The following is a 27290-nucleotide window of genomic DNA, read 5'->3' as shown; positions in this document are numbered from 1 at the left end:
CGGTTCTCTTATACAATGAGATGGACTATGAACTCATGTCACTTGTTGTGACCTTGCACCTTATTGCACTGCACTTTCTCTGTAGCTGTGACACTTTACTCTGTACTGTTACTGTTTTTACCTGTACTACATCAACGCACTTTGTACTAACTCAATGTAACTGCACTGTGTAATGAATTGACCTGTATGATTGGTTTGTAAGACAAGCTTTTCACTGTACCTCAGTACAAGTGACAATAGTAAACCAATACCAATACTAATGACTGCTCAAAGTGGAGGAACATTTGCAATGGCACTGAGAACCATGGGTCCATGCATCAGATGCACACATATGTAAATAGGAGAAAGGAGCACACCGTCTCCCAAATTACCTCCCCAGCCACCAAACAGCTGATGCCCTGCCAGTGGTAAATTCTGCAGCTCCCACAGCAGTCTCATCAATTACCTCAGAAATGGACTGGAAAAGTCATCTTAGAGTTATACAGCATGGAAACAGTCTCTTCAGTCCAACTCGTCATGACAACCAAGTTCTCTACTTGAGTTAGCTCCATTTTACTGCATTTGGCCCATATCCCTCTAAACCTTTCCTATCCATGTACCTGTCTAAATGTCTTTTAAATGTACCCACCTCTACTACTTCCTCTAGCAGCTCATTCCATATACCCACCACCCTCTATGTGAAAAAGTTGCCCCTCAGATCCCTTTAAATCTTTCCCCTTTCACCTATGCCTCTAGTTTTAGACTCTCTTACCCTGGGGAAAAAACTATGACCATTCACTTTATCTACACCCCTCAAGATTTTATAAACCTCTATAAGGTGACCCCTCAGCTTCCTACACTCCAGGGAAAAAAAAGCCCAAGCTTATCCAGTCTCCCCTTGTAGCTCAAGCCCTCTAGTCCCAGTAACAGCCTCTTGAATCCTTTCTGCACCTTTTGCAGTTTAATCACATCGTCCCCCTACCCAGGCAACCAGAACTGCACATAGCATTCCATCCATGATGTTGAGATTCAAAGACAAGGCGAGCTCAAGCAGCAGATGACTTCAGATTCAGGGCATGCTATGTTGGGGCTGGAAGCTTGGCGACACTTGCGGGCTGCCCCAGAGCATTTGACGCAAAAGATACATTTCACTGTGTGTTTCGATGTACATGTGACTAATAAAAATACCTTACCTTAGTTTATTGTCATATACAACAGGGTGCAATGAAATTCCTTGCTAGCGTGAAGCTCACAGAGTAAACAGTATTCATGGTAATAATAAATACAACAATAAATATAGTGATGAGGGGAAAACAACAAAATGTTGCAAAGATCGGAGTGCAATGTGAAATAGTGCAAAAAGAAATGCTAAAGTGACAAAAGAAGAAACCCACTGCAGCTTCACCCTCCAATTTCTGGATGCTGCTGGCCCCGCCCCCTCATCTATGATTGGCTCCTTCCGCCCTCGACTGCGGCATTGGCCCCGCCTCCGCCTGTGGTCAGTGGCCCCGCCCCCTCGGACCCACAGCCCTGCACGGACCCCGGGGGTGGAGTTCGCCCCGCCCCCGCGTCAGCCCCGCCCCCGGCTCAGGTCAGCGGCCCCGCCCCCGATCCATTGACATCGGCGGGAGCGTTGGATGTAGTTGGGCTGGTTCGGGTTTCGGTTGTGAGTGGGTTAATGTGAGTGCAGGTGCTGCAGGGCAGCGGTTTGGGCCCGGCGTAGGTCCGGAGTCCGAGCAGCGGAGCCAAGAGTCCGGCGGCACCGGGGTCAAGCGTTCCTGTAGCAGCGGCAGCGGCGCCATGAGCGAACGGCAGAGCAATCCGGACGAGGGCCTGCAGGGTAGGTGCAGCCGCGGCCGGGCTCGGTCCGGGGCTGTCGCTTAGGGTTGATCGGTCGTCGCCGTTGAGATGCCGGGGGCACTGAGAAGAGGTAAATTTGGGCAGGTGACGGGGGAGTAGATCCAGTCCATGAGATCATGAGGGGCAAATCCAGGAGATGAACAAGTAGACGGAGTGGGTGAGGGGATAGATCCGGGGAAGGTGGAGGTGTTGCTCTAAAGCAATGCAGCAACTCTCACCTCATCTCACCATGGTCTCTCCCTTCACTCAGGAACAGCCCAGTAATTTGCCAGCTGACTCTTGAAGCCCCGGTGCGGTGTTGTCTTAATTTCTCTGGGTTTATCGATCCCCTTGAATGGGCTGACCATACCTCATTTGATCGGTGGAGGCTTTTGAGTCTTGGATTTTTTGACCACTGGATTTGAAGATTAAAATGCAAGGCTTGAATTTGTATTGCACTGTCACAACTTCTAGTTGCCTTGAAAGTGGATTACAGTCAACGAAGTACATTTAGCGCGCAGTCACTGTAATACAAGAAACGTGGCAAATAAATTATGTGCATTAAGCTGCCACAAATAACAATATGATAATGACTTGTTTTCATTTGTGTGTGATGTTAACTGTATGCTTTAAAATGACGTTATGGGATCTCTACCTGAGAGAGAAGAGGAGTCTGAGAAAATGAACTGAATTAAGTATTTCATGTTGCAATGGAGTGTCAGCCTAGATTTTTATGGATGGGTAAGATGTGAACCTATTCCCTTTGGTCTCAGAGATAAGTGCTAAAAATTGACATTTTACTGTCTTTTTTTTATTGATTCCTGTTCTGTTAGTCTGTGGTTTATTGAACCCTGGATTGTTGATCCTTGGGTTTAGTATCAATGAACTCTGTACTGCTGCTCATTAATAAAGTAAGTGGTGGGTTTTTAATGGATGATATCACTGCTGCTTTATGTAAACAGAAGTCATAGCAGAGAATGAGATACAGTTGCACATTTTGCCTTTTCACTTAATATTGTGGAGGCTCACCAACCAGGAGCACTTGTTGAGGATTATGCCCTCCTCCTCTCTCCAGACACCTCACCCCTAAGGCTAGATAGATGGGGTGAGGTGTGGAGGGAGAAATCTGAGGGTGAGGCGCAGTGGTGAGGAAATACTTGCAGAGGGTGAAAGAGTAGATCCAGTTCTTGAGGGGTGAAGGCAGAGTGTGATGAGTAATTGTAAATGATCCCCTGTAGCTGCAGTCCTGTTTTGTGAAGCTAATTGCCAGGAGCCCAGTTTTGTTAATTACCTTTGAGTGGGTCTTGTATGGAAGATGTATACCACTTGGTTTTTTTTAGCACTCTGGAATTGATGTGCACCTAAATGAAATCATCTGTTGCGAATGCAATACATCCAATCCTGTAGTTTACGTTTGTTGGTAAATGTTATTGGTTATAACTTGGATAGCTATTCTTCTCTGACTGCTGAAATGAAGACATTTATGTGAATCCTGCAGTATATCTTTCTTACTTTTTGCTCTTTCTCCATTAAGTTTGGAATTTGATTCTGGCATGATTTTCAATCCTAGTGTATCCAGTTTGGCTTTTGTTCCTTAACCCTGCTCTGGTATCTTGCCTAGAAATTAAACAGTTCCATTAAACACAAGAGTGTTTGCAAATGGAGAAACGAATGATGTCACTTCAACCGTGGTTTGTTAACTGATCTTTTATTAGCACTTTGAGCTCATTGAGCTTGACGTGCATAATCTCAGATAGAAACAACATGTTGGGAATACTCACCGTCTAAGGCAGCATCTGTCGAGGTTAAAACAGGATTCAATGTTTCACTTCATTAATAGCTGTTGATCTAAAATGCTAAATGCTTCTTTCTCCACAGGTACTACAGCATTTTTGTTTTTTATTCCAGATATTCAGCATGCACAGTAATTTGCTTTTATCACAAAATCTCAGTTTGGGAAAGATGGATGTTAGGATGAAAACTGGCAGGCATAAGGACTTTTGTGTACTTCATAGTTTATACTGTGTAATGGTTATAATAGAAAAAAAATCAACTTGGCTTGGAGTTCAGCTTAGGATCTTGAATAGAATCAGAAGTCTCCTGCACCTCTGGGGGCAAAAAAAAAGCACTTGGAGAATTCCCACATTTTCGTGACAAAATAATTGAGGGAGGTATGGCCATATGTTTGAAATATGTTCTCCTTTTGGACTCTGCATTGGAAAATCAATGCCAATTTTCTTTATAGAGGTGAGCATTTTTTTAAATTTAGCCAACTGTAAGTTAGTTTAGAACATTGTTCATTTTTGTTTATCTTTTTCATTGCATGTTGTCACCTCTGGCAAGATGAGCATTTATTGCTCATCCTTAAATGCTCCATGAACTTGTTGGGTCATTTCAAAGCAATTCGGAGTGATTGCTACAGGCCAGACCAGGTAAGTATGATAGATGTGTTTCAGTAAAAGGGCCCTTGTGGAACCAGATGTGTAATGACTATCTGGTAGTCCTGGTGTCGCCATAACTGCTTACCAGCTTTTTATCCCAGATTTTTTTTTAAAGTTTTCTGCTGCTGTGGTGGTACTCAACCTTGTGTTTCCCATAGCCTTGGTCTATTTCCGAGGTTACTCTTCTAGCAACATAAGCACTATGCCACCCCATTCCATTGATGACAGCAGCTTGATTTTCAGATGAATCTTTATACCTTAGTTTTTTTTAATGACATGCACAACAAAAGGAAATGACTATCAGAATATTCATTGAGTCTACTGGGTCTACATATTAAATGTAAATAGCCCTTTTAATAATCCTATGTTGGGGAGTTAACGTAACCACAGTTTTTAAAGGAGTGCAGTCAGAGGACTGGAATACTGATTAGAGAGGATATCTATTACACAACCCACATCAATATGTCTGGTCACATTCACTGGAAAGAATTCAATCTTTAATCTGGAGCAAATATGATGGGCTACATGAAAGGAGTGCAGTTAGGAAAAGCATTATGACAGCTGTTTTATTTTAGATGAGGGGCTTGTGTGCATTTAGGTTAATGATTAAGCTGTATTTGTAGAACATTTTTAAAAGGTCTAGAAAGGAACAGATGTCTTGAATTTTGTTGTTCAAAGGAAAATACGTTATACCTTATTTTGCTGGGGCTACTTTTTGTGTTTAATTGATAGTAATTACACTGGTGTGTATTCACTTAGGAGAACTTATTCCAAATAAGTTGCTGAAATGTGATAGTTTGAATCTAACATATGAGCTCTGGCTGTTGCACTGAATTAGACTACCTGGATTAAAAATGCTGATCTTCATTGTGTAATATGTTTACTTTGAGTAGTGAGGAAATTACAACTGCAGTTTTATATGGTGTTAGATTGGGCTATACAATGTCCTTTCTTTAGCAGTTACCGAATGCTGGAATGTGGTCAGAAAAGTACATCCACACACCCAGTGCCAACGTGGCTAATTTGGCAGAGGTTTATGCACAAGTGCTTAAGGTTTATTGGCACAATGCGTTGAATGCTTACTTATGCAAATTGATTTGCACAAGGATTTGATGCCAGTGCTGTTATTTTCCAAGCTGCACGATCCAGCCAGCACAATGTTAAACACAGTGGAGGAGACCGCAGCCCCTCTCGCCCTCACTGTTTGAAGTGAATTGCAAATTATTTTTGGTAGGAGGATGAAGTTATTTACTTTAGTAGGACAAATGGAGGATTATTTTCAAATGTTAAACTACTAAACATTGAAATAAATATAGAAAATGCTGGAAGTACTCAGCATGTGTGGTGAGAGAAACAGGGTTAGCATCTCCACTCATCCCGCTGCTCTGAAACTTAAAATGATTGATTTTTGAAACTTTTTTTCCAGTTCTGATGAAAGGTCATCTCTTTACACACTTGCTGCCCCAGTTGCTGAGTGTTTCCACCATTTTCTGATCATGTGTAGTCTGGTAAGGCTTTTTTGGGGAATTGGGTGCTTGGTGATTCCAGACCCACAACAAAGTGATTTTAAACTTCTTTGAAATGATCAAGTAAGTTTTCCACTTGTATCACACATGCACAATAGGAACAGGAGTAATGACACCAGGCCCCTCAAGCCTATCCCATTCAGTATGATCAATGCTGGCATTAACTCCTCTTCTGTACCAGTTCCCCATGACTCTCAATTCCTCAATTTTCAAGTATTTATTTGTCTCCATCTTAAATATATCTAATGATCTGGCCTCCACCACCCCCGGGGCAGAGAATTCCAGAGATTCACTGCCCTCTGAGAGAAAAAGTTTTTCTGCACCTCAGTTTTAAATGACTGACCCTTCACCATGACCCCCACTGCAGAAAAAGTCTCACATCTACCCTATCAAGCCCTCTTATGATTTTATATGTTTGTCAAAGATCAAAACACAGCATATAAATACAGGCAAATCATTTGACATTGACTAAGACACCAGATTTGGATACAGCAAACTCATTCCCGGCCTCCTTGCATGCACCAGTGTCTAAATTGGGAGAGTTGTCCCACAAGCTAGTTAAGCAAGTTCCTGATGTAGTAACATTCATGGAATTGTACCTTAAAGCCAATATCCTAGACTTCCTCAGTGTAAACAGGACAGAATCGCCAAAGATAATGGTGTTGTGATGTATCATCAGGAAGGTATGGCCTTAGAAGTCCTCAATATTGACTGCAGAACACATGAATTCTGAAAGCATCAGCTTAAGCACTGATGAGAAAACCTTCTGATTACCATCTCCTGTCTTCCATTATCCAATGAATCAGTGCTCTTCCATGTTGAATACCATTTGGAGGAAAGAGTAGCAAAGACTCTAGGCAAGTTGGTAGCTATTAGCAAGACTGAATTGGTAGCGCTGACTTCATAAGGAAGTGGCACCCAAACTGATTGTGAGTTTCTCAGAAAATTATTTTTTTTTCCAGGTACAACAATAAAACTGAGTAAGTGGTTCTGCAGATTTCTCCTGTCATTTTCAATGATTTTTAAAATCAGGGTATTCACAGTTGTAGGACTAAGTATTACGAACCTGTTATTTTTGTTCCGTTTTCTCCCATGGTAAACCCATTTTTAGCTGTATTAATAAAACTGCACTGGCTCAGTTTTCCCAGAAGCATCGATAATAGGAAATGATTGTTTTTATGCTGACTGCTTTGTACGTGAAAGATTTTATGATTGTGTTAATGCAAGGAATTTTAGCTGAAAGTAAACTACATTGTTACAGCCTAATTTCTGGCAGATTTTCAATCCATATTTGTAATTGCACCCACAGGGAAAACTTAACAACTTCATCTTCAATATTAATGGTTTTAAGCTAACATATCTTCTGCCTCCTCAGATGTGTTCTGGCAGTGGATGGTAAATCTCACCATTTTGTTTTAACAAGTGTTGAACCATAATCAGTAAAACAGTGCAGTTGTAATGTCAGTTGAATATAATTGTGATGTAAGAAAATGTTATCAGTCAAATAAATTATCATTGTAGAAGAGAGGAGAGTGTGTTTATTTAGTTCAGAGGGAGTTTATGATTAGAGCTGGAATTGTGCAGTTTGACCTTGAATGAATTGTCAGATGCATTGTATAATCACAGGCTCTTCTATCCAGTGAACATGTTAGGCATTCTGAAGAGGAACAAATGTGGCATCATACATTGTTTATAAATATCTTTAAAATAGACAAGGTATCAGCTGGCTGTTCAGCAATTGGGAGGTATGCCTTAAATATGTATCAAACTATGGTTCCCTTGTGACTGTCACATGGGTTTGACCAGCGTACATACTGGGAAGCACAGTGTGCTAGCAAAACAAGAAGGAGCTGACGAAGGCTGCATTTCCATGAATTCAGTTATGGGAATAACCAATCTTATGCAAGGATTATAAATAGCAGGAATCCCAAGCAGAATTTGGTTTTGTGCAGCAGTTTTTCATATTTTTAATTAATTGGTTTGTTATTGTTTGAAATCATTCAGCTGATTGGTAGAACAGTAGAGTTTCTGGAATACTGGCCTGGTTTCTAAACATGACCTGCTGGGTCTAGATGCATTTACTAGCATGTGGAAAACCCAGGCGTGCTGCACGTGTCTATGGCCTTTTGTACTCTGCTGACTCATCAGTATTTCACATTTGGGTTTCCTGTTTTGGCAACAGCAGCAGTGGGATTGACGTGGACCCATTGAAAGGGACTTGACATATGGAGAACTGAAAGTGTTAAAATGAATCCAGATGATGGATAAGTTGTTTCAGTTAGATCTCCTTAAACATTTTACTGCTGCTGTGAGGAGTAGAAGAGAGTTTTCCTGAGCAACAGGAGGAAAATGTCTGTAAATAAGACCAATAAAATGTGGTTAGTGGCATTTGAGGAAGTCAAAAGATGGAGAATAGTACTATACTTCTAGATTTAATGCAAAAATGTGGTTTAATGATCTAAGCAGGTATGGATGCTCTATGTGCAACATCCTATTTACATGTGCTGAATCCACTTCTGCTTCATTGCATTACTTCTCTCATTTACTTAACTTGCAGGTGCACCCATCCTCTTGTGCACTTCCCGACATTATCGCTTTCCATCCGTACACCATTCCTATTCATCCACATCTAAAGCATTGTCACGCATTTCTCTCATTGTCACCCTTACCAAATGAACTTCCTCCATTCTAGGTCTGTTCTTTCTCTCTTTGCCATAGAGAGCACAGAACACCAGAGAAGTGGCGAGAGTCCTCCAGAGGTCATACAGTCTGTAAAAGGAAGAAGGCATTGGTGGAGTTGTGGAGTTCCTGACTTGCGGAGGTGTGGAAATGGTGCCTAGCTGGTGATGCAATTAAGTCTGTCTCCGTGCCATACGTTACTCAGTTACTTTGACGTGGTTTCAACAATAAATGAAAACAAAATTATTTCTTACCAGGACTAATTGTATGTTATCTTTCTTGGGTGCGCAGCAGGAGTTGGATATCCCAGGCATGAAGTCGTCAAAGGAATTGAGTCCTTCTGAGGGTGCGCCATAATAGAACTGATTTAGACTATGAACCAGCTCAGATTCTTACTCTTAACTTGTGAGGGAGAGTCGAGGGTAGGGTAGAAGGCAGCAGTGGAGAGTTCACATTCAAAGCTGCAGTTCTCTCCTAAGTTGTACACATGCTACATTTCAAAGCTGACAATAAAGATGTGAATTGTTGTGAAGCAACAATCAATTTGTACAAACCTTCAAAGTAGTCTTGCCACTTTTACGGGGATATTGGAGGAGCTTAAGAGGGTGGAGGCTGTAGCTATTGAGATGATTTTGTACTCCACTCAAACAAGTTCAAGCATGCATTGAAAACATCTTTGTGCAGACTCTGCATGCCAACGTGTCTGTCATCTTAAACTGAGGATACATACTGTAACCTTGTAGGAAACACTTGGATTGTGGAAAGTAACCTGTCGCCAAAAACCCTGTAAACAAACTCCTTCTCAGGAATAGGTAAGAAAGTATATGGGTACTTATGAGCATGTTCGTCTAGACCGATTTTTGCTGCCACAGACTCTCCCCATTTATTAATGCATACTTGCTTTCTTTTCATTGACATGTTTCACAAAGCCTGTTTAAAAGAAAAAAGAATTAAACCCAGAAATGTTTTGATGAAGGGCCTGGGCCCGAAATGTTGACTGTTTATTTCCCTCCATGGATGCTGCCTGACCTGCTGAGTTCCTCCAGCACTTTGTGTGTATTGCTACAGATTCCAGCATCTGAAGAATTTCTTGCATCTCTGTTTTGCTGCTCCACTGCGAAGTCTCCCCCAGGGATGCCTACCCTAAAGAAGTTTTCCTCCTCTCTTTGGGAGTTCTGTGAGACCCTCTCTCACTGCTCCAGCTCTTTGACTATGTGTTCACCCAGACTCGCTTCCACAGCCACGTGGCCTTCCTGGGCACTTGCTTCCGCCGTCATCTGGTGCCACATGGCTTCCAGCTCCACTTCCAGGCCTCCCAGTTTGGCCCCAACAAGGATCTCAGATGCCTACGTTCTGTTGACTGCTTCTCCCTCCACTTCTCCTGCTGGATTCTACGCACCAACCTCGCTGCCATGTGCAGATACCTGCGGGCCCTATCTCTGTCTCTGCCACAGCTCCGGGTGTCACTCTCCACTGCCTGCCACAGACCCCGCCGACACTTCATCCTCTGCCGGATCCATGCCTTCAACCGCCGGCTCTTCTCCTTCCTCGCGTCCAGGAAGGATCGGAAACTCGCCTGCCTCCAGGCTGTGATCCCCGCTGCCACTGGCTCTGACCTCAGCTCTGGCCGCCCCCAGGCGACGGCTCCCACCACCTACTGCTCTGACCTCAACCTCGGCCCCGGCTGTCCCCGGGCCATGCCTTCCGCCACTTACGGCTCTGACCTCGGCCCCAGCCACCCCCAGGCTGAGACCTCTCACACCACTGCTGGGTCCTACTGCTCCACTGCTTTCACTAACACACCCCCCCCTTCCCTGGTCTCCCAAGCCTCTCCCCATCCCTTGACCGCCCCCCCTTCATTTCTCTGAGCCCTCTACTTCCTCTACTTCCTCCCATCCCACTTTCCCTGGCCCCTCTAACTCTTCTCTCTCGTCTGACCCCTCCAACCCTCTACCCTCCCCTATCCCCAGCTCCAACCCTTGCTGCACCTTCACTATCCCCTCCAACCTTCCCCTCTCTGAGGCTGACCGTTCTGTCCTTGGCAGCGGCCTTACCTTTGTCCCCCTGCACTTGCATCTCAACGAGTTCTGTGCCAGCTATGACGCCAAGCTCTTCTTCTGCCACCTCTGTCTCCGGGCCTACTTCTTTGGCAAGGATTCCCCAACCCCAGTGATGACCCCTTCTCCTGCCTTAAGCCCTCTTCCTCCTCTTGGACACCTCGTCCTGGCCTTCTGCCCACTCTGGATCTCTTTATCTCTAACTGCCGACGGGACGTTAACTATCTCAATTTCACCACCCCCCTCACCTATTCCAACCTCACCCCCTCTGAACGCACTGCCCTCCACTCCCTCCGCACCAATCCTAATCTCACTATCAAACCTGCAGGCAAGGGTGGTGCTGTTGTAGTCTGGCAGACTGATCTGTACGTTGCTGGGGCCAGACGTCAACTCTTGGACACCTCCTCTTACTTATCCCTCAACCTGGACCCCATTAAGGAGCATGAGGCCATTGTCATCCTGACCTCATCGCCTCCGGAGACCTCCCCTCAACAGCCTCCAACCTCATTGTTCCCTACCCCACACTGCCCATTTCTTCCTCCTACCCAAGATTCACAAACCCAACTGCCCTGGTAGACCCATTGTTTCTGCCTGCTCCTGCCCCACTGAACTTGTGTCCTCATATCTTGACTCCATTTTATCTCCCTTGGTTCAGTCACTACCTACCTATGTCCATGACACTTTGCATGCTCTCCATCACTTCAACAACTTCCAGTTCCCCGGCCCTGACTGCCTCATTGTCACCATGGATATTGAGTATACTTCCAACTACACTTCCATCCCCTATCAGGAAGGCCTTAAGGCTCTTCGTTTCTTTCTCGATAACAGACCCAACCAGTTCCCCTCCACCACCATCCTCCTCTGTCTGGCAGAACTGGTACTCACTCAGCTCCCTCAGCTCCTTTATTCTTTCAGCTACTCCCACTTTCTCCAAACTAAAGGTGTAGCCATGGGCACTCACGTGGGCCCCAGCTATGCCTGCCTCTTTGTCGGCTACGTTGAACAGTCCATGTTCTGAGCCTACACCGGTAACGCCCCCCAACTCTTTCTCTGCTACATTGACGACTGCTTTGGGGCTGCTTCCTGCACCCGTGCTGAGCTCGTCAGTTTCATCAACTTTGCCTCCAACCTCCACCCTTCCCTCAGGTTCACTTGGTCCATCTCCGACACCTCCCTCCCCTTTTCTGGATCTCTCTGTCTCCATATTTGGAGACAGATTAGCCATAGACATTTTCTACAAACCCACTCACTCCCACAGTTACCTTGACTACACCCCTTCCCACCCTGTCACTGGTAAGGACGCCATCCCCTTCTCCCAGTTCCTCCGCTTCCGCTGCATCTGTTCCCATGATGAGGCTTTCCATTTTAGGACATCAGAGATGCCCTCCTTGTTCGGTAACTGGGGTTTCCCTTCCATCACATCAATGCTGCCCTTACCCATATCTCCGCCACTTCCCGCATATCTGCCCTCACCCCCTGCCAACATAACAAGGATAGGGTTCCCCTTGTCCTCACCTACCACCCCACGAGCCTCCGTATCCAACACATCATTCTCCGCAACTTCTGCCACCTTCAATGGGATCCTGCCACCAGGCACATCTTCACCTCACCCCCTCCGCGACTCTCTTGTCCACTCGTCCCTCCCCACCGGTAATCCCCCCAGCACTTATGCCTGCAACTGCACCAAGTGCTACACCTGTTGCTACACCTTCTCCCTCACCACCATTCAGGGTCCCAGACAATCCTTCCAGGCGAGGCAGCGCTTCACCTGTGAGTCCGAGGGTGTCATTTATTGCATCCGGTGCGGCCTTCTGTACATCGGTGAGACTCTACGCAGATTGGGTGACTGCTCCGTCGAGCACCGTTGCTCCATCCGCCGCAACGGCCAGGATCTCCTGATGGCCACCCACTCCAATTCCACATCCCATTCCCATACTGACGTGTCTATCCATGGCCTCCTCTACTGCCACATAGAGGCCAGGTGCAAGTTGGAGGAACCACACCTCATATTCCGCCTTGGGAGTCTCCAACCTGATGGCCTTAACATCGATTTCTCTAACTTCCGGTAACCCCACCCCTTTTTTCTCGCCAACTCCTTTGTCTTCCCTTATTCCTATGGGTCCCTTCCCCTGCCTTGATGCCCACCTCCTCTCCTCCCCTCCCCTGTCCTTCATTCCATGGTCCACTGCCCTTTCCTACTGGATTCCTTCTTCTTCAGCCCTTTGCCTCTTCTACCTGTCACTTCTCAGCTTATTACATCTTCTCCTCCTCCCCCACCCCTCTCACCCTCTCACCCGGACTTGCCAATCACCTGAACTCACTTACCCTCCCCCTCCCCCCATCTTCTTATTCTGGCTTCTGCCCTCTTCCTTTCCAGTCCTTCGGCCCGAAACATTGACTGTTTATTTCCCTCCGTGGATGCTGCCTGACCTGCTGAGTTCTTCCAGCACTTTGTGTGTATTGCTCCAGATTCCAGCATCTGCAGAATTTCTTGTGTCAAGTGTTTTGATATGTTGCTCTAATTAAGCAATTAGAATATGGATATTGACTTTCTGCTTCGCCCGAAGGGCTTACAGCCCAATGCATTGAGTGAAATGAGGAAATTAGGTGGGTTGGAGCCAGTTTCCAAAACAGCCATCAATTTTGTAAGTTTTAACTTTCATCTGCTTCTAGCCCCACATATTCACAGGGTCATCTCACTGGATGTCAGTGATGGCATTCCAGTTATACCTGTTCGGAAACATAATTGAGAGTGTCTAACAAACAGCTATGACAATCAAGAACAAAGTGATAACATTCTTTTGTTTTAGAGGCCTTGGTGAAAAATGAGTGGATTATTTACCATTAAATAAGAAGGATGTAGTCATGAAAGCAAAGGACAATATTTTTTTTGTGCAGAATTTTGAGGCAGAATATATTGTAAATTGAAAGCTTATCAGAGCTTAATCATCTGAATAAAGCAATATAGATGTTACCTCTATCTCCCTCCTCTTCATCTCAGGCAGTTTTTAAAATGTATTTCAAACATTTCAGAAAACATACAGCAGGTCAGGCAGTACGTGTGGAGACCTGGTGTGATCATTGACTCTGTTTCTCCCCATCGCAGATGCTGACAGTTTCTGCTGATTTATTTCTTGCATTTTGTTTTTATTCCAGATTTCCAGCAAGTGTCTTTTTTTCCCTTCTTTTAAAATTCACTTCTTTTGGCCAAGGTTGCAATCGCCTGCCCTGATATTTCTTCACGTAGCTTAGTGTCAGATCTTGTCTGAACCCATCTATGTTGTTATTTCACTCTAGTAATGTTATTGGGATTTTGTTAACACGAGTTTAAGACAAATACTTTTGTGTAGAATAAACACCAATTTAGACTGACAAAGCTGAATGATCTGTTTCAATGAATTATATGAGGGTCAAATTAATATGTAAGAAACCAGATTAATAGTATGTAAGTTACTTAACTGAAGAAGACTCGGTCCTTTCCTTCCATCTCCTGTATTAATCTGGAAGAGTCTCCTAGTATATTACATGCCAGCTAAAGCAGGTGGGTGTCTTGGGAATTTGTCAGCTAGGATGCCACTGTCAGTAATGGCTTTTTAATTGGTTTGGAAATTGGTGTGAGTAAGAAGAGTGACATGAAAAATATTTATTTTGTGGGAGTCTAATTTGGGGTCTTGAGAAAATTCATGGATTTGCTTTCCCTTTACTATTCATCATACCTCAATTGCAGCTTTCCTGTGAGGCTCTCCTGAAATCTCATCCATTTTCCCTATCACTCACCTGGGATTTGGTAGGCAAGCAATACATGTAAGTGGACTTGTGGTATTTAAAAATGCCTTGCAGTTAAAAGCACTTTTCCACTCTGATGCATCTGATCAACAGAAAATTAGTTTGCCAGAGTGGTTTCCTGCAGGGAATGCACTTCAATTTAATATCTGTCTCTACCTAAAATGCTACCTAATGGATTCCTTAAACCTCAACAGAATAGGCTTCCCTGGCCTTTAATTTTTATTCCATTTCAGCAGTGCTGAATGTTGGGCTGCTAATTTGTGTTTAACGTTGTGGTGTGTAATCTCAACATTTGTATCATTTTACAATAGCCCTGCCCGTAAGCAGAAGGATTGCTTGTATGCCCTCCACCTCTGATGTATGAAATAGCTGAAAGTCATGGAATTCAAAGAATCTTGTGCCCCATTCTGCTAAGATGTTCTAGTCTTTAAAAAAAAATCTGTATCAACATTGGAGAGATCTCTCCTGCTTTCAGTTGCTATTCTCTAGTAACTATCTTTCTGTAACAGTAGATGGCATACTAGTTATGCAGAAAGAAATGTTGCAACTCCAAATATTTTAATTGTTGCACAAAAAAAGTTGTATAGCTAATCAGCCCAAAGTACATCAGCGTTATAGAATTCTTCAGAATCAGGTTTATTAACACTGTGAAATTTGTTGTTTTGTGGCAGCAGTACAGTGCAAGACATAAAAATTACTATAAATAACTAAATAGTGCAAAAAAAGTAATAATGAAGTAATGTTCATGAACCGTTCAGAAATCTAATGGTGGAGGGAAAGAAGCTGTTCCTAAGCCAATGAGTGTGGGCATTCAGGTTTCTGTACCTCCTCCCCGATATAAGTAATGAGAAGAGGGCATGTCCCGGATGGTGAGGGTCCATAGTGATAGATGCCACCTTCTTGAGGCACTACCTCTTGAAGATTTCCTGGATGGTGGGGAGGGTTGTGCCTGTGATGGAGTTGGCTGAATCTACAACCCTCAGCAGCCTCTATTTAGTTTTCTAAAGGATATGACCGAAATATGAATTTGCATACAAAAAGATGAGTAAAGACCACAAAGCTCAGCAAATCTGCCCATCCATTTTGTATCCTGCTCACCCAATCCCTAGCTTTTCTTCTATGAAACTTCAATCAGGATAGAAACATGTGGACGATTCAGGAATATTGTCAGGAGATCCAATTCCTTGGATATATATTCTTGGGCTGTTCCTTGGAGATGACTTGCTTCTGCCCCACTGTTGTTGGTTCTGAGGTGGCTAATGAGGCCAGTGTGGAAACCCCAATCTCCTCCATCCTCCATGGATGAGACAAGTGGTGACCAACGGGGTGGCCAAGTGGGTAGTTTGTGAGGTGGTGTGCTCTTGCTGATTATGCAGGGTCACTTTGTGCTCCCAATCCTGAATACTCCGTCTTCACTTTAATTATAAGCCAGAGATTTCCAGGAGTCAGATGTTGCATTTCTTCAAGGAGGCTTTGAGCAGACCCTTGAGTCTTTTCCTCTGTTCATTTTGTAATTCCTTCCTAACACAGAGCTCAAAATAGAGTATCTGTTTAGGGAATATGGTGTTGGTCATATGACCAATGTGGCTGTGTAACTGACTGAATGTTACTATGGCCTCAATACTGGGGCTGTTGGCCTGGGGGAGGATATTGTTCGCTTGTGCTTCCAGTGAACTTGGGCTCTTTATGGAAACTGTTGGTATTTTCTGGTCATCTAATCAATTGTTCTGTTAAGAGCTTCATAGCTCTTGAATTGTAAACATAATATGGTGCCACAGAGCAATTGTTATGATGATCAAATAATTTGTTCAGGTGGTGTTGGTCAATTGAATAATTAGGACTTTAAGTAGTGCCTTAAAATAAAAACAAAAGTTGGAGGGAGCTTCAGGTCAGGGGAAATCTCTAAATTTTAATGAGAAAGTTTAAAGCCAATAAGCACTGTTGTAATTTGGAAGATAATTACCAGAGTGTGACAGAAAAGTAAAGCAAATTTAACAGTAATTGATCCCCTTTCTGAATCACATTTGTGTCGTCAAGCAGAGTGTTAAGGAAATAATACAATGAGTTTTTAAAAAATACGATGAGTTTGCAACTTTGTCAATGCTATAATTGTGGTATACTTCAATCTTCATGCAGACTGGTCAAAACAAATTGGCAAAAAGGTACATTGGAGCCCGAGTTCCCAAAATACATTTGTGAGAATTCTGTGTATTAATGCATTGCAAAGGCGACTGGAGAAAAGATTATTTTGGATCTTGTCATATGTAGCGCATTTGGTTTGCTTGGTAATATCACAATAGTGATCTTCTAGAGAAGAGTGATCATAATAGAGAATTTGCTTGGGTGTCAGACTTTGGTATATAGCTTAAACATGAGAATTTGAAACCTATATCCATGCATCTATTATAATGTGTCAGTCTTTTCCAAATTGGAAAATTAAAGTAAAAGAGATAATGGAAAAAAACAGTGGCAACACTGGGAAAAGAATATTTTATAATTCTCAGCAAATATGTATCATTTAGGAAGCAAGAGCCAACACCACATATCTACTGGTACTCTACCCACACGCAAAGGTATTCTGTGAACATGCGCACCCAGACCCCTCCTATTAGATGCTTTGCTCTTGGCCCTACTCCCTCTTTCACTTCCTTCTCTCTCCATTTGTGTAGCGTTGCCAGGGGTGCCTCTTTCAGAAGTGACAATAAACACTTTCTTTCACTTCCTTTTCTCTCCAGTGACATGAGGAATCTCACAGTCAACTTTAGAATAGCAGCAGGAGAATCATCCCTAATGTCCAAATTTTAACTTGTCTTCTTATGATTGTTGACACCCAAAAGTAGACCATTAATATTCTAATGTATACATTGCATTGTTTTGGATGAAATAATTGCAGCTGATAAATCCAGCTAGTCTCACTGTCCTGCCCTCTCCCAATAATGCTGAAAATTATTTCCATTCAGTTACTTATCCAATTCCCTTCTGAACCTAGTAATTGAACCTGCCTCCACTGATTAACCTCCAGTAGTACCTCCCAGAATATAATCACTTACTATGTTTCCTTAAGAAAAACCTTCATGTCACTTTTGCCATTCACCTTCATTCTGTGCTTCCAAGTTCTTATCTACTCCTCCAGTGGAATTGATTTTTCTTTGTCTACTGTCTTTTGCTGTCATGATTTTAAATACCTCAATCAGATTGTCATGCAATCTCCGTGTTCCTCAGAGAATCCCCAACCTCTCCAGTTTATCCACACAACTGAAGTCCATCAATCCTGGAATAATTTTGGTAAAGTGAAAGTTATAGAAACAAGCAAAGGATGACTAAAAATTATGATAAAGGATAAAGCACAAGAGTAAACTGGCAAGAAATGTAGAAGTAGCTTGTGAAAACTTCCACAGAAATGTAAAGAATAAGAAAATAAATGTCCCTTCAAGGCAGATGAGAGAAATTCTAATTGACAAATAATTTGCTGAAGATATTAATTATTTTCTATCTGTTATCACAGTGGAAGACAAAGTACCTGAAATTGCAGTATAAGAGTGGGGAACCTAAAATATTTGTTTTAAAAAAGGACTGGAGAAATTAAGAGAAGTAAGTACCCAAATTGCCTGGATCTGGTAATCTACACTTTAGGGTTCAAATAGCAGGTGGCTGCAATAAATGGATGCATTGATTTTGTTTTTCCAAAACTTTCCAGGTTCTGGAACAATCTCAATGGATTGGGAAGTAGCAAATATAATACAACAAGAAAGATGTGTAAATGGAAATAAATGTGATAGTTAGCTTAGCATCAATTCAAGAAAATGCTGTAATCCATTATTATCAGCAAGGCAATGATGGACTTAGACCATGTAGTTTTATGAAAGAAATTTCATGTTTGACAAATTTAACAGATTTTTAATGTGAATGTAGAGAGATTTTGGGGTTACCTTGTATACGAAACACAAAGCCAACATATGGATACAACATGCAGTTAGGCAAACCATATGTTGCAAGTGGGGTGCTTTAGAAGTACAGGGCTGTCTTGCTGCAAATGTAAAGATATGTTAAGATATACAAAGGATAATACAAAGTTTTGGTCTCTGTACCCAAAGAAAACCACTTTTTTGGGGGGCAGTGGAACAGAAGTTCAATTGTTTGATATTTGAAGTGAGGGGGTAAACCACGAGAAAAGATTGATTGGAATAAGCCTATGCTTATTGCAGTTTAGAATAATGTTCTCCTTGAAACATGGGTAGATGCTAAGTAGCTGTTTCCTTTGGCTGGGTAGTTTACAGCTGGATGTTAGTCTTGCAATAAAGTATCTGGCTATTCAGGATCCCCTTCACTCAAAGGGTTGCAGATCTTTGAACTTCTTTTCTAGAATGGGAGCAGGTAGTTTGCCAAGGTTGAGATCTAAACATTTTTGGACACTAACCCTCACTCTGATTTGTTCCTTTTTTTAACATATGAAAGCAACAGTTTAAAAGAAAGTGACATCTTGTATTTATTATAGCGCCTTTAAAAATGAATGTGCAGCCTATTTGCCTCATGGAGAAGTAATTAGTAAAATGGACAATCAAACAAAAAAAATGGGCAAAGAAAAGTTTGCTCAAAGGGGTGGGTTTAAACCAGGGCTGTGAAAGAGAGGAGGTAGGGGAAATCTGGCTAAGATAGGGAAGGAATTCCAGAATATAGGGCAAGGCTGTTAAAAACATGGCTTCCATTGGTGATATGAGAAAATGGTGGGGGAGAGTAGACACTGGAGGTTGATATAGGAGGAACAGAGAGTCAAGGGAAAGAGGTGAAAGGCTGAAGTATAGAGATGAGGAGGCATAAGGCCTTGAAGGGGTTTAAACACAAGGATGGTAACGATGTTTGATACATTGTGGGATTGGGAGCCAGTGGCCCACCAACATTTCACCATACATACTTTTGGAAGTTATGATTGCCGTGCAAATACTGAGGCCCTAAACTTATTGGTGATTTGCCAACAACACTGTGATGTTATGCATCTCATGAGATTTAGTGATGGAGTGACAACTGTATTCGCTGCATTTCTGTGGGTTTGCAATCAGAAGATCCTTCACTGCCACTCGGGACCATGTTGCCATTGGAAGATCCATTTCATTTAAGTGTGCATGTAACGGCTAGGTCAGCTTATTACTTGTAGCTCGGGAAGGAAGTTTATTGTTGAGTTAGAATTGATGTAGGATAGAAGTAGCAACAAAAGGATGAATGATTTTTTTTTTGATTGTTGAAGGAAGATCATTGATCAGAATTCCAGGACAACTGTTTACCATTCAAATAGTAGACAACGTGAAATACTTAACATTTGAGTGAATAGCCTTAACGCTTTAGCCATAAACTGGAACTTCTTGTAATGAAGTATTTCTTAATTTCTGCAAAGGAATAACAGGTTTGGTCCAACCATTAATCAATCTACAAAAGATGTACATTTGTGGCAAATGAATAAAGTGAAATTTTGTAAATCATAAAATGCTGAGCAAAATGCACAATGGGCATCATAGTACAAGGTACTCCCTGGCAGTGAGAGTGGTGTGCTATTTGTTTCAGCAAGAAAATAGATTTGTAAATTCAAGACACAAATCCCAAAGAAGTCATTAGTGTTACAGTGTAAATTCATAAATTAAGGGATTACTGTATAAATCTTGAGCCCTCAAGTTTTGGTTCAAAAGTGAGAATGTGACATTAAGCAAAACTAACCCAGCCATTAACAAGGTACCTACATGACCTAGAGGAATAGTATATTCAACCTAATGTGAAGTTGAGTTTCCTACAGTTTGAATTTGCTCTTCAAAATTTTCTAACTTCCATTTTATACTTTGAAAGAGTACCATTACCTATCAGGGCTCCAAAATACAACATTTTATTATCAAAATCCAAGAATCTGCTAATTTCTTAGACCCCAGTTTGCAATGAAAACATACTGTGTGGAAATATCAATAAAGTGTTCATAAATGTCTATACCAGTACAAAGGTAGAATTGTTCTTCCAATAAAAATGTACTTTGTACATCTCCTGTGAGCTAATTTGCAATATTTTTTTGCATCTGCAGGCAGTTGCTCTTCATTTATCATTGATTTAAGTGGACATACTTTCCCATTGCCTTTCAAAATTCACCCTATTAGTGTGTAGCACCTGAACATCAAAGTGCCTGTCTCATCTGGATTCCTTCAGTTAGACTTGTGCCCAAAGAAGTTTATCAGTCTGCCCAAAGAAGTTTATCAGTCTTACCAAAGAGATACCAATCATTCGGGATATACCTTCTGATGCAATTACTAAGCCACTTCCAGTAAACAGGCTATAAATACACATGCAGTGAGGAAAACCGAGCACAAGCAATGACGTGGAAGTAAAATATGAGCAGGCAATGATTTTATGCTACGTTTAACCTTGGTTTTCTGACCAATATTTCTCCATCCTTACAGACACCATGCATGAGAAACAAACTGAACACACTAGGACTGAATGGATATACGGGCAAGAGATGGTAGAAATAAGTTTGGTTCCAGGATACCTGGATATTAATTTATTCTGCATATTGTTACAGGAAAAAAAACACCCAACCACTTATAGGTGCATATCTGAAGCTAGAAAAATGTCAAGAAAAATGTAAATACAGTTATTAGTCTTTGTGCAATGCATATTTCAGCTCAAACTGACACGTATAAGAGCTCCAAGCTCCGCACACTGGTCAGGGAACTATCTCAGGAGTGCCAGGATCACGTCGTACTATGTTGTTGCTTCACTCGAGATTTAAAAGGATCCTCTGCTGATATAAGAACAAAGAGTGGTTAATATGTGGAACATGCTGGCAAAGGACATAGTAGAATCTGATACAATTACTACATTTAAGTGGCATTTAGATGGACATTCAAATAGGCAAGGAATAAAAGGAGAATGTCCTAATGCGGTCAAATGGGATTGGGGTAGATGGCGAAAAGGTTGACATGGATGTGGTTGGCTGAAGGGTCTGTTTCCCTGCTGTATGACTCTGACTTTATGACATCACAAGCATCTCCAAAGCTGGCCGTAGACTGCTCAGATCCATTCGCTATTTAGAATGTGCTCAAATTAATAGTTGCATTTTGGAAAATGTAACAAATAAGAAAATAATATGATATTTAAGTAGCATCAGAATGAGGCCAGGATGGCAGTTGTTTCCTGGAGGGTAGCTGATCCTAGAGGAGGCATTGCAGGACTACCCAACTGCGAAGACTCTCTCCCTCTGAGCCTCACTCTTCCTCCACAGCAGCCAGTGTGCGACTGGTGTCTGGCTGCCATTGGGATTGTGTCTGTCAAGGGTTTGACAGTTTTTTGAGTGCTGCATAGCACAGTGGGGGAAGCGGTGTTATAATTCAAGTCCTGAATCAATGCTTCACTTAAGATGGAGATCACAACAACTTGCTTACACAACTGCCTTTAACAAATTTTTGCAATTTTCTTTGGGGTGGGGTGGCCTTAGTGCTACAGGCAACAATGTAAAACTACAATCCGGTTGCTAGGCAATAGTATATGAAGAATCATCTTTGACATAAGGAAATTTATTTACAGAAAAATCCTCAATTTTAACAATTTTTATTATTGATTTAATCACATTTGGGACCTCATTTCAGTTTTGAAAGATTTTTTTTAGGTTGTATCTAATAGCAACAAAGTTAATAACTGAAAACACCTAATTTTGTCAAACAGCAATATAAAACAAAAACCACCCCAAACTGAAACAAAAAGTGAAAAATTCACGCACTAGTTTTATATTGTACAGCATGGAAGTCTTTTGTATTCTACCCACCAAGAAACAAACTAATGCATATCTCAGTAGGTGATACAGTATGAATAATGGTCTGTGGCTTCAGGTTTGTTATACTGTGTTAGCAGCTAATAAACAACTTTGAAAGTAAAACTGAGTGCTGATCATAGAGCCATAGCTTATTATCTGTGAATGGTGATATTCATCAAACAGTCCTTCAGGCTATAACATCTGTACCATGTCATAAAAATGCATTTGGAGACTATTTTGTTCACTCTCATCCAGAAACTAAAAATTAATCATGGCATCAGTTGTCTGCATATCCAGTGTAAGATGATTGAAAGCAACTGAAACCTTGTATTTAATGGAACATCTATGCTATTGTTGACCTGGTAAAATGTAAACATCAAACTTGCCAAGAACAGTGTTACACATTATTCTTTCAGGATATTCCAGCATGTTTAAACACTGATTATTTACATGTAAGTTTGACATGTTTTCCTTTTAATTCATTCAGGTTCTTGGGTAGAGTTACACTATAGTAACAGCATGCAAAATGGAGGACAGGAGCAGGTTCCAGCTTCCACTTCTATCCTCAATGGAGAAATGGAAAGAATACTTCTAGATGCTCAACATGAATCTGGTCGGACCAGCTCCAGAGGTAGTTCCCACTGTGACAGGTAGATGCAACATGTATTTCTGTAAAGAAAAATGAACAGCGAATGTATAATACACTTAAAAATTGGAGATTTAAATGGTTTGATTTAAAATTCTCAATGGCACTTTGTTTATTTGAAAGCTGCCCATCCTAAATTTCCCAAGGTAGGAAGAGCAAACAGCATGCAAGTTGGTTTCTTCGTGGTAGATAATTTTCTGAATTTGGTTTAAGATGTTATTTTGAATTGTTTACCCATCTTAAGATACAACAGGAAAAGTAATGCAGAAACAAAAAACCTACGTAGTTAAGAATAAGATTTGTTTTATTTATAAAGATTTTTTCCCATAGGATGTTTAAATCTGAGGAAAATAATTGTCATTTACAGCATAACTAATCTCCCAAGACCATTATTATGCATAGCAATATCTTTAATGCCTCCAAATTATGACTACTACTTGAACATGTACACACAGCAAATTCTGTCCTTGCATGTCTACCTTCATTCCCTTCTACCATTGGAACCAGACACTTGAAAACCTACTCCAGTTATTAATTTGGAGATCTCATCAAATGCCAAGTGCTTTTAATTACAAATTGCTGTGCACAGTTGAAAATTTTGCATTGTAGATGCCCTTTTTATACATTTTTTAAGCTCTTCCTGTATTGTTTTGATCTTGTTAATTCTTTCATTATTGCTTTTCAGCATATTGACAAATACTAGATAAGTTTAGAATCTTAATACCATATATCTAGGAGAAAGGAAAAGGTTACTCAAAAAATATCAAATACATAAAAACAGAAACATTTGTGAAATGTGCTGATAAACAAAATGAGAAGAAACCCTGGGGTCCTTTTTCAGAATGCTGTTCTCATCTATTTCATTAGACTCAAGTTGTTAAATGGCCTAACCTTGTTCTTATGTTCAAATGGGCATGGTGAGAATACAGCTGCATCCCAGCTCAGCCAATGGATAATTGCATTGACTCTGCTTCAATGCCTCTTAGAATTCTGTTTGTCAATTGAACCAGCTCCACCTGTGTTGCTCAGAGGAAATGTCCTGGTTCAGTCTACTTTAGATATTTGTTATTGGAAAAGATCAGAGGCAAGTTGAGCCAAGATGGGTTTTGTTGCAAGAAGCTTCCTTAAAAGACAATGAGTTCCCTGTTGGCCCCTTTCCTTAGATTTTGGAATAGACAGGACACTACACTTTCACTTTAATGGTTCACTTCTTTAGTTTTGGTTCTTCCCTTATCATTTGATATAACTTTATTACTCTGTTGTGATATTGCCCATACACTTATGAACTGGCCTGGTCCTTGAGGGATATTCCTGACACTTCAACTCAGACATGGGGGTTGCCATTTCTGTGATGGCTGGTCTCTGGACTTGTAGTTGAAATCAGAATTTTTCAGTCTCCTTTTAAATATAGTTCTTTCAACATGATTGTGTCTGCTTTTTGAATGTTTGAATGGCTCCAAACCACACATACACATAGGATGTCCTCACCATGAGGCTCCATGCACATCTGGGTGTGACTCCTGTCTCCCACTCCTTTTGTTATAATTTCCTACATTGCTTGCATGGCTCATCTGAACGATCATTCTGCTAGAATTTCTGTCCTTGCATACCTACTATTCCATGCCTGGGGCATGTTGGGATGTTTAGCATTAGTGCCTGCCATTTTGTGGCCAAATCGACATTTCTCAACGACATTCCACAGAATTGTAGATCAGTAGGTGAACAGATCACAAGTACAGTGTGGGATTTGAAGAGTCAGTCCATTAATCTTGTTTGAATGTTCAGAGTCCTTGGTGTTAGAAATCTTTTTGTAGTCTTTACATTGCCAAAGAAAAGATGTTAGAAGTCGAGCATTGGACAGAAGGCTGCAGTGGGAGAAGCAAAACATTGCTTTGGGATACCTTGTGATTGTACTTTAAGCAAAGAACCCATGGAATTATTTTAGAACAGCCACCAAAATGGCATGCAGCCTTTTCATTAGTGCACAAGAAAGAATTTTGTAGAAATCTGCCTCTTAACAAATCTCATGACTGGCACATTGTCTCATCTCCTTTACCAAGATGCTATCTTTATTTTAAGGCTGTGCCTTAGCTCAGAAATACATGTGTTCTTAGGATCTGAACAGGCTTCTGAAAATTAGTCCTTCCATGATTTAATAATCTTCTGTGCAGAACTGTTTTATCTATATTAATCTTTCTCCATTTAGTGGTGAAATTTATGCCTTCAACTTGCATATTAATCAACCAGTGGAACTAGATTCTTTGTCAGATATCCTCATGATTTTGAGATCTACCAGCTCTTCCTCATGATGAACTGAGGCATAATTTCACCATGTATAGACTCTCTTCAGTGAGATTGCAATGAAATTTCTTCTTTATCCACTATCATTCTGACATTCTTCCTGAAATAGAATGCTAAAAATTGGTCACTAGTAGAAAGCTGTTATTATCTTGTCCATTTGCAATCTGGAAAATGATGGGGGAAATGACCAGCCTTAGTGTCCTGAGAACCAAGAATTGTGGAAAAATATTAAAACATACTTTGGGCTCCTTGCATAAATGCTAATAAGATACCTAATGCCTGGTTTAGGATCACTTCAAGAAAATGGGGCTGTTTAAGTGGAATAGGTGCAGAAGCTGCTGCAGTCAGGATTTCAAGCAGGTAGCAGCCAACAAGGTAAGTTTTTAAAAAGATGGAGTGAGGCCAAGAGGGATAAAATTTCTGAAATTGTTGAAAAGGACTTAAAGGTAAAGTATTACCTAAATTGTTGAAAAGGCCCACAATTCCAATTTTGGGTTATCTTTAAGTCTCCTGGTTGGGAGATGTACTGGCAGATTTCTCAATTCTGAGCTTCGGCTTTGGGAGAAACTGTCTTTAGGTTTAAGCTATTTGAAGCACATTATGAAATGTTATTTGAGTCATATGAACATTAGTTGCTGAAGGAAACATGGAACTGTTTAGAAAACTGAAAGATTTCTGAGAAACTGATGATCAGAGTGCATGTTAGTCAGATTGCAGAATGTCAAGTTTACAATGGAAATGCCCCAATAAATATGAGATTGGCATTTAAAATGCAGGGTGGGGAAGAGGGTGACAACAAATAAAATGACAGCAGTGTAAAGTTGTACAAACAGCTTTTTGTACATGCAAATGTTAAGATGGCTTAATAGGTTGAGGTATCTGACAAATTATCTTGTAAATGTGTTTTAAGTGCTTAAGAATAACTGAAATTTCTGAAAGAATCAGATCAGTCTGCATGTTTTCAACCAGTTCTCACTTTGCGTTGACAGATCTTGGTTTCCCTAGTGCTAAATCCAAGGCTCCAGATTTTCCCTAATCAATGTCTTTGCAGCACTCGGGCATAGTAAGAGCACAGCCTCAGGTGCAACATGAAAGTTACATGAAAAATTATTGAGCCTAGTGCAGACACACTGCATGGCCCAAGACCTTGTATACTTCCCCAGGAAGCAATTATGTTTCCTTCAGCTTCTCTGCTCATTTTTTCTTCTTTACAGGACTCTGGAATGCAAAGTGAGAGCAGATCTGATGTAGTCCCTTAGGAAATTTCAGACATTCTTTACCAACTGAGACACATTTACAAGATCATTCTTTGGGTTAGCTCACTGAAACATTGCACCACAATGAAGTATATTTTCAGATACCTTTTTTTGTTTATAAGATCTGCAATAAGACTTCCTTTTATCAGGACTGTGGATGAAAGGCAACTTTTTGCAGATTGTGATTAGTGATATCATTAACAGCAAAGAGCACTTACAATGTTTATGGGTTTCATACTTGACAGAAAATGCCACTCAAACACCATTCATTGCCCTGCACTACACATTAAGCATACCATGCTTTGCAGAAGTGGAAACAAAGAGCAACATATAAACCTGTGGGTACATTATTTAAAGTACTATGATGTACCTTTATTTCCCTGTTATATTGAAGGGGGTCATTGTGCTCTGTAAAATACAGGGTAATTACCTCCTGTCTGTTTTCCTTGGCTTTTGTAGTATAGAACTGGAAGTCGAGGATGTGGGATAAATGATTGACAATTTAGGACTGGGATAAGGAAATTCATCTTCATTCATAGGATTCTAAATTGTTTGAATGTTCTTACACACAGAAATATTGGAAGCTCAGTCATTAAGTATATTCAAGACTGATTTGGATAGCTTTAGACACTAAGGAAATCTACAGTGACATCAATTGGGCAGGGAAGTGAAATTGATAAGAAGAAATACAATGTGATCTTATTGATGTCACAGCATCCTCAAGAGGTCCTTGGCCCACTCATGCTCCTATTTATTTTATTTTTAAAAATGTTCTTCACTTGCTAAAAGTAATTACCTCACACAATGCATCCACATTTCATTGCATCATTTTTGCCTACCATTTTCATTTACTTTTTAAAATTCCTTATTTTATACTCAAAATGATAATCAGAATCAGTGGAGACAGGAAACTATTCAAATTGAAGCCTCTTATTGTCACTTTTATCCTCTTCATTTGAAATATGCCTGTCATTTGTTCACTGATCTGCCAATTTCT

The 27290-nt window shown here is 41.1% G+C and overlaps 1 protein-coding gene and 1 long non-coding RNA gene across 5 annotated transcripts in view; one reads left to right on the top strand and one right to left on the bottom strand.

Moving 5' to 3' along the window:
* Window positions 1-1508: 1508 nt before the first annotated feature.
* Window positions 1509-27290, top strand: part of bnip3 (BCL2 interacting protein 3) — a 36932-nt gene continuing 11150 nt past the window's right edge. The window contains exons 1-3 of one of the 4 annotated variants that reach the window (XM_052027793.1): window positions 1535-1819; window positions 17813-17898; window positions 22578-22740. In XM_052027793.1, coding sequence (XP_051883753.1) covers window positions 22610-22740 — 131 coding nt within the window. In that variant the 5' untranslated portion in view covers window positions 1535-1819; window positions 17813-17898; window positions 22578-22609. Of the gene's footprint in view, window positions 1910-9212; window positions 9277-17812; window positions 17899-22577; window positions 22741-27290 lie in introns of those variants that run through there. The other 3 variants (XM_052027791.1, XM_052027792.1, XM_052027794.1) reach the window with 3 other exon arrangements.
* On the bottom strand, window positions 1948-8858 carry LOC127576973 (uncharacterized). Its single transcript, XR_007957302.1, has 3 exons — window positions 8719-8858; window positions 8455-8554; window positions 1948-2342 (listed from the first exon to the last, which is right to left on the bottom strand). It is a non-coding gene; the product is annotated as an uncharacterized LOC127576973 (long non-coding RNA).

Source organism: Pristis pectinata, chromosome 12 (assembly GCF_009764475.1).
Source record: "Pristis pectinata isolate sPriPec2 chromosome 12, sPriPec2.1.pri, whole genome shotgun sequence".
Classification (NCBI taxonomy): Eukaryota; Metazoa; Chordata; class Chondrichthyes; order Rhinopristiformes; family Pristidae; genus Pristis; species Pristis pectinata.
The sequence above is the reverse complement of the archived record's forward strand: the minus strand, read 5'-3'. Positions and strand labels throughout refer to the sequence as shown.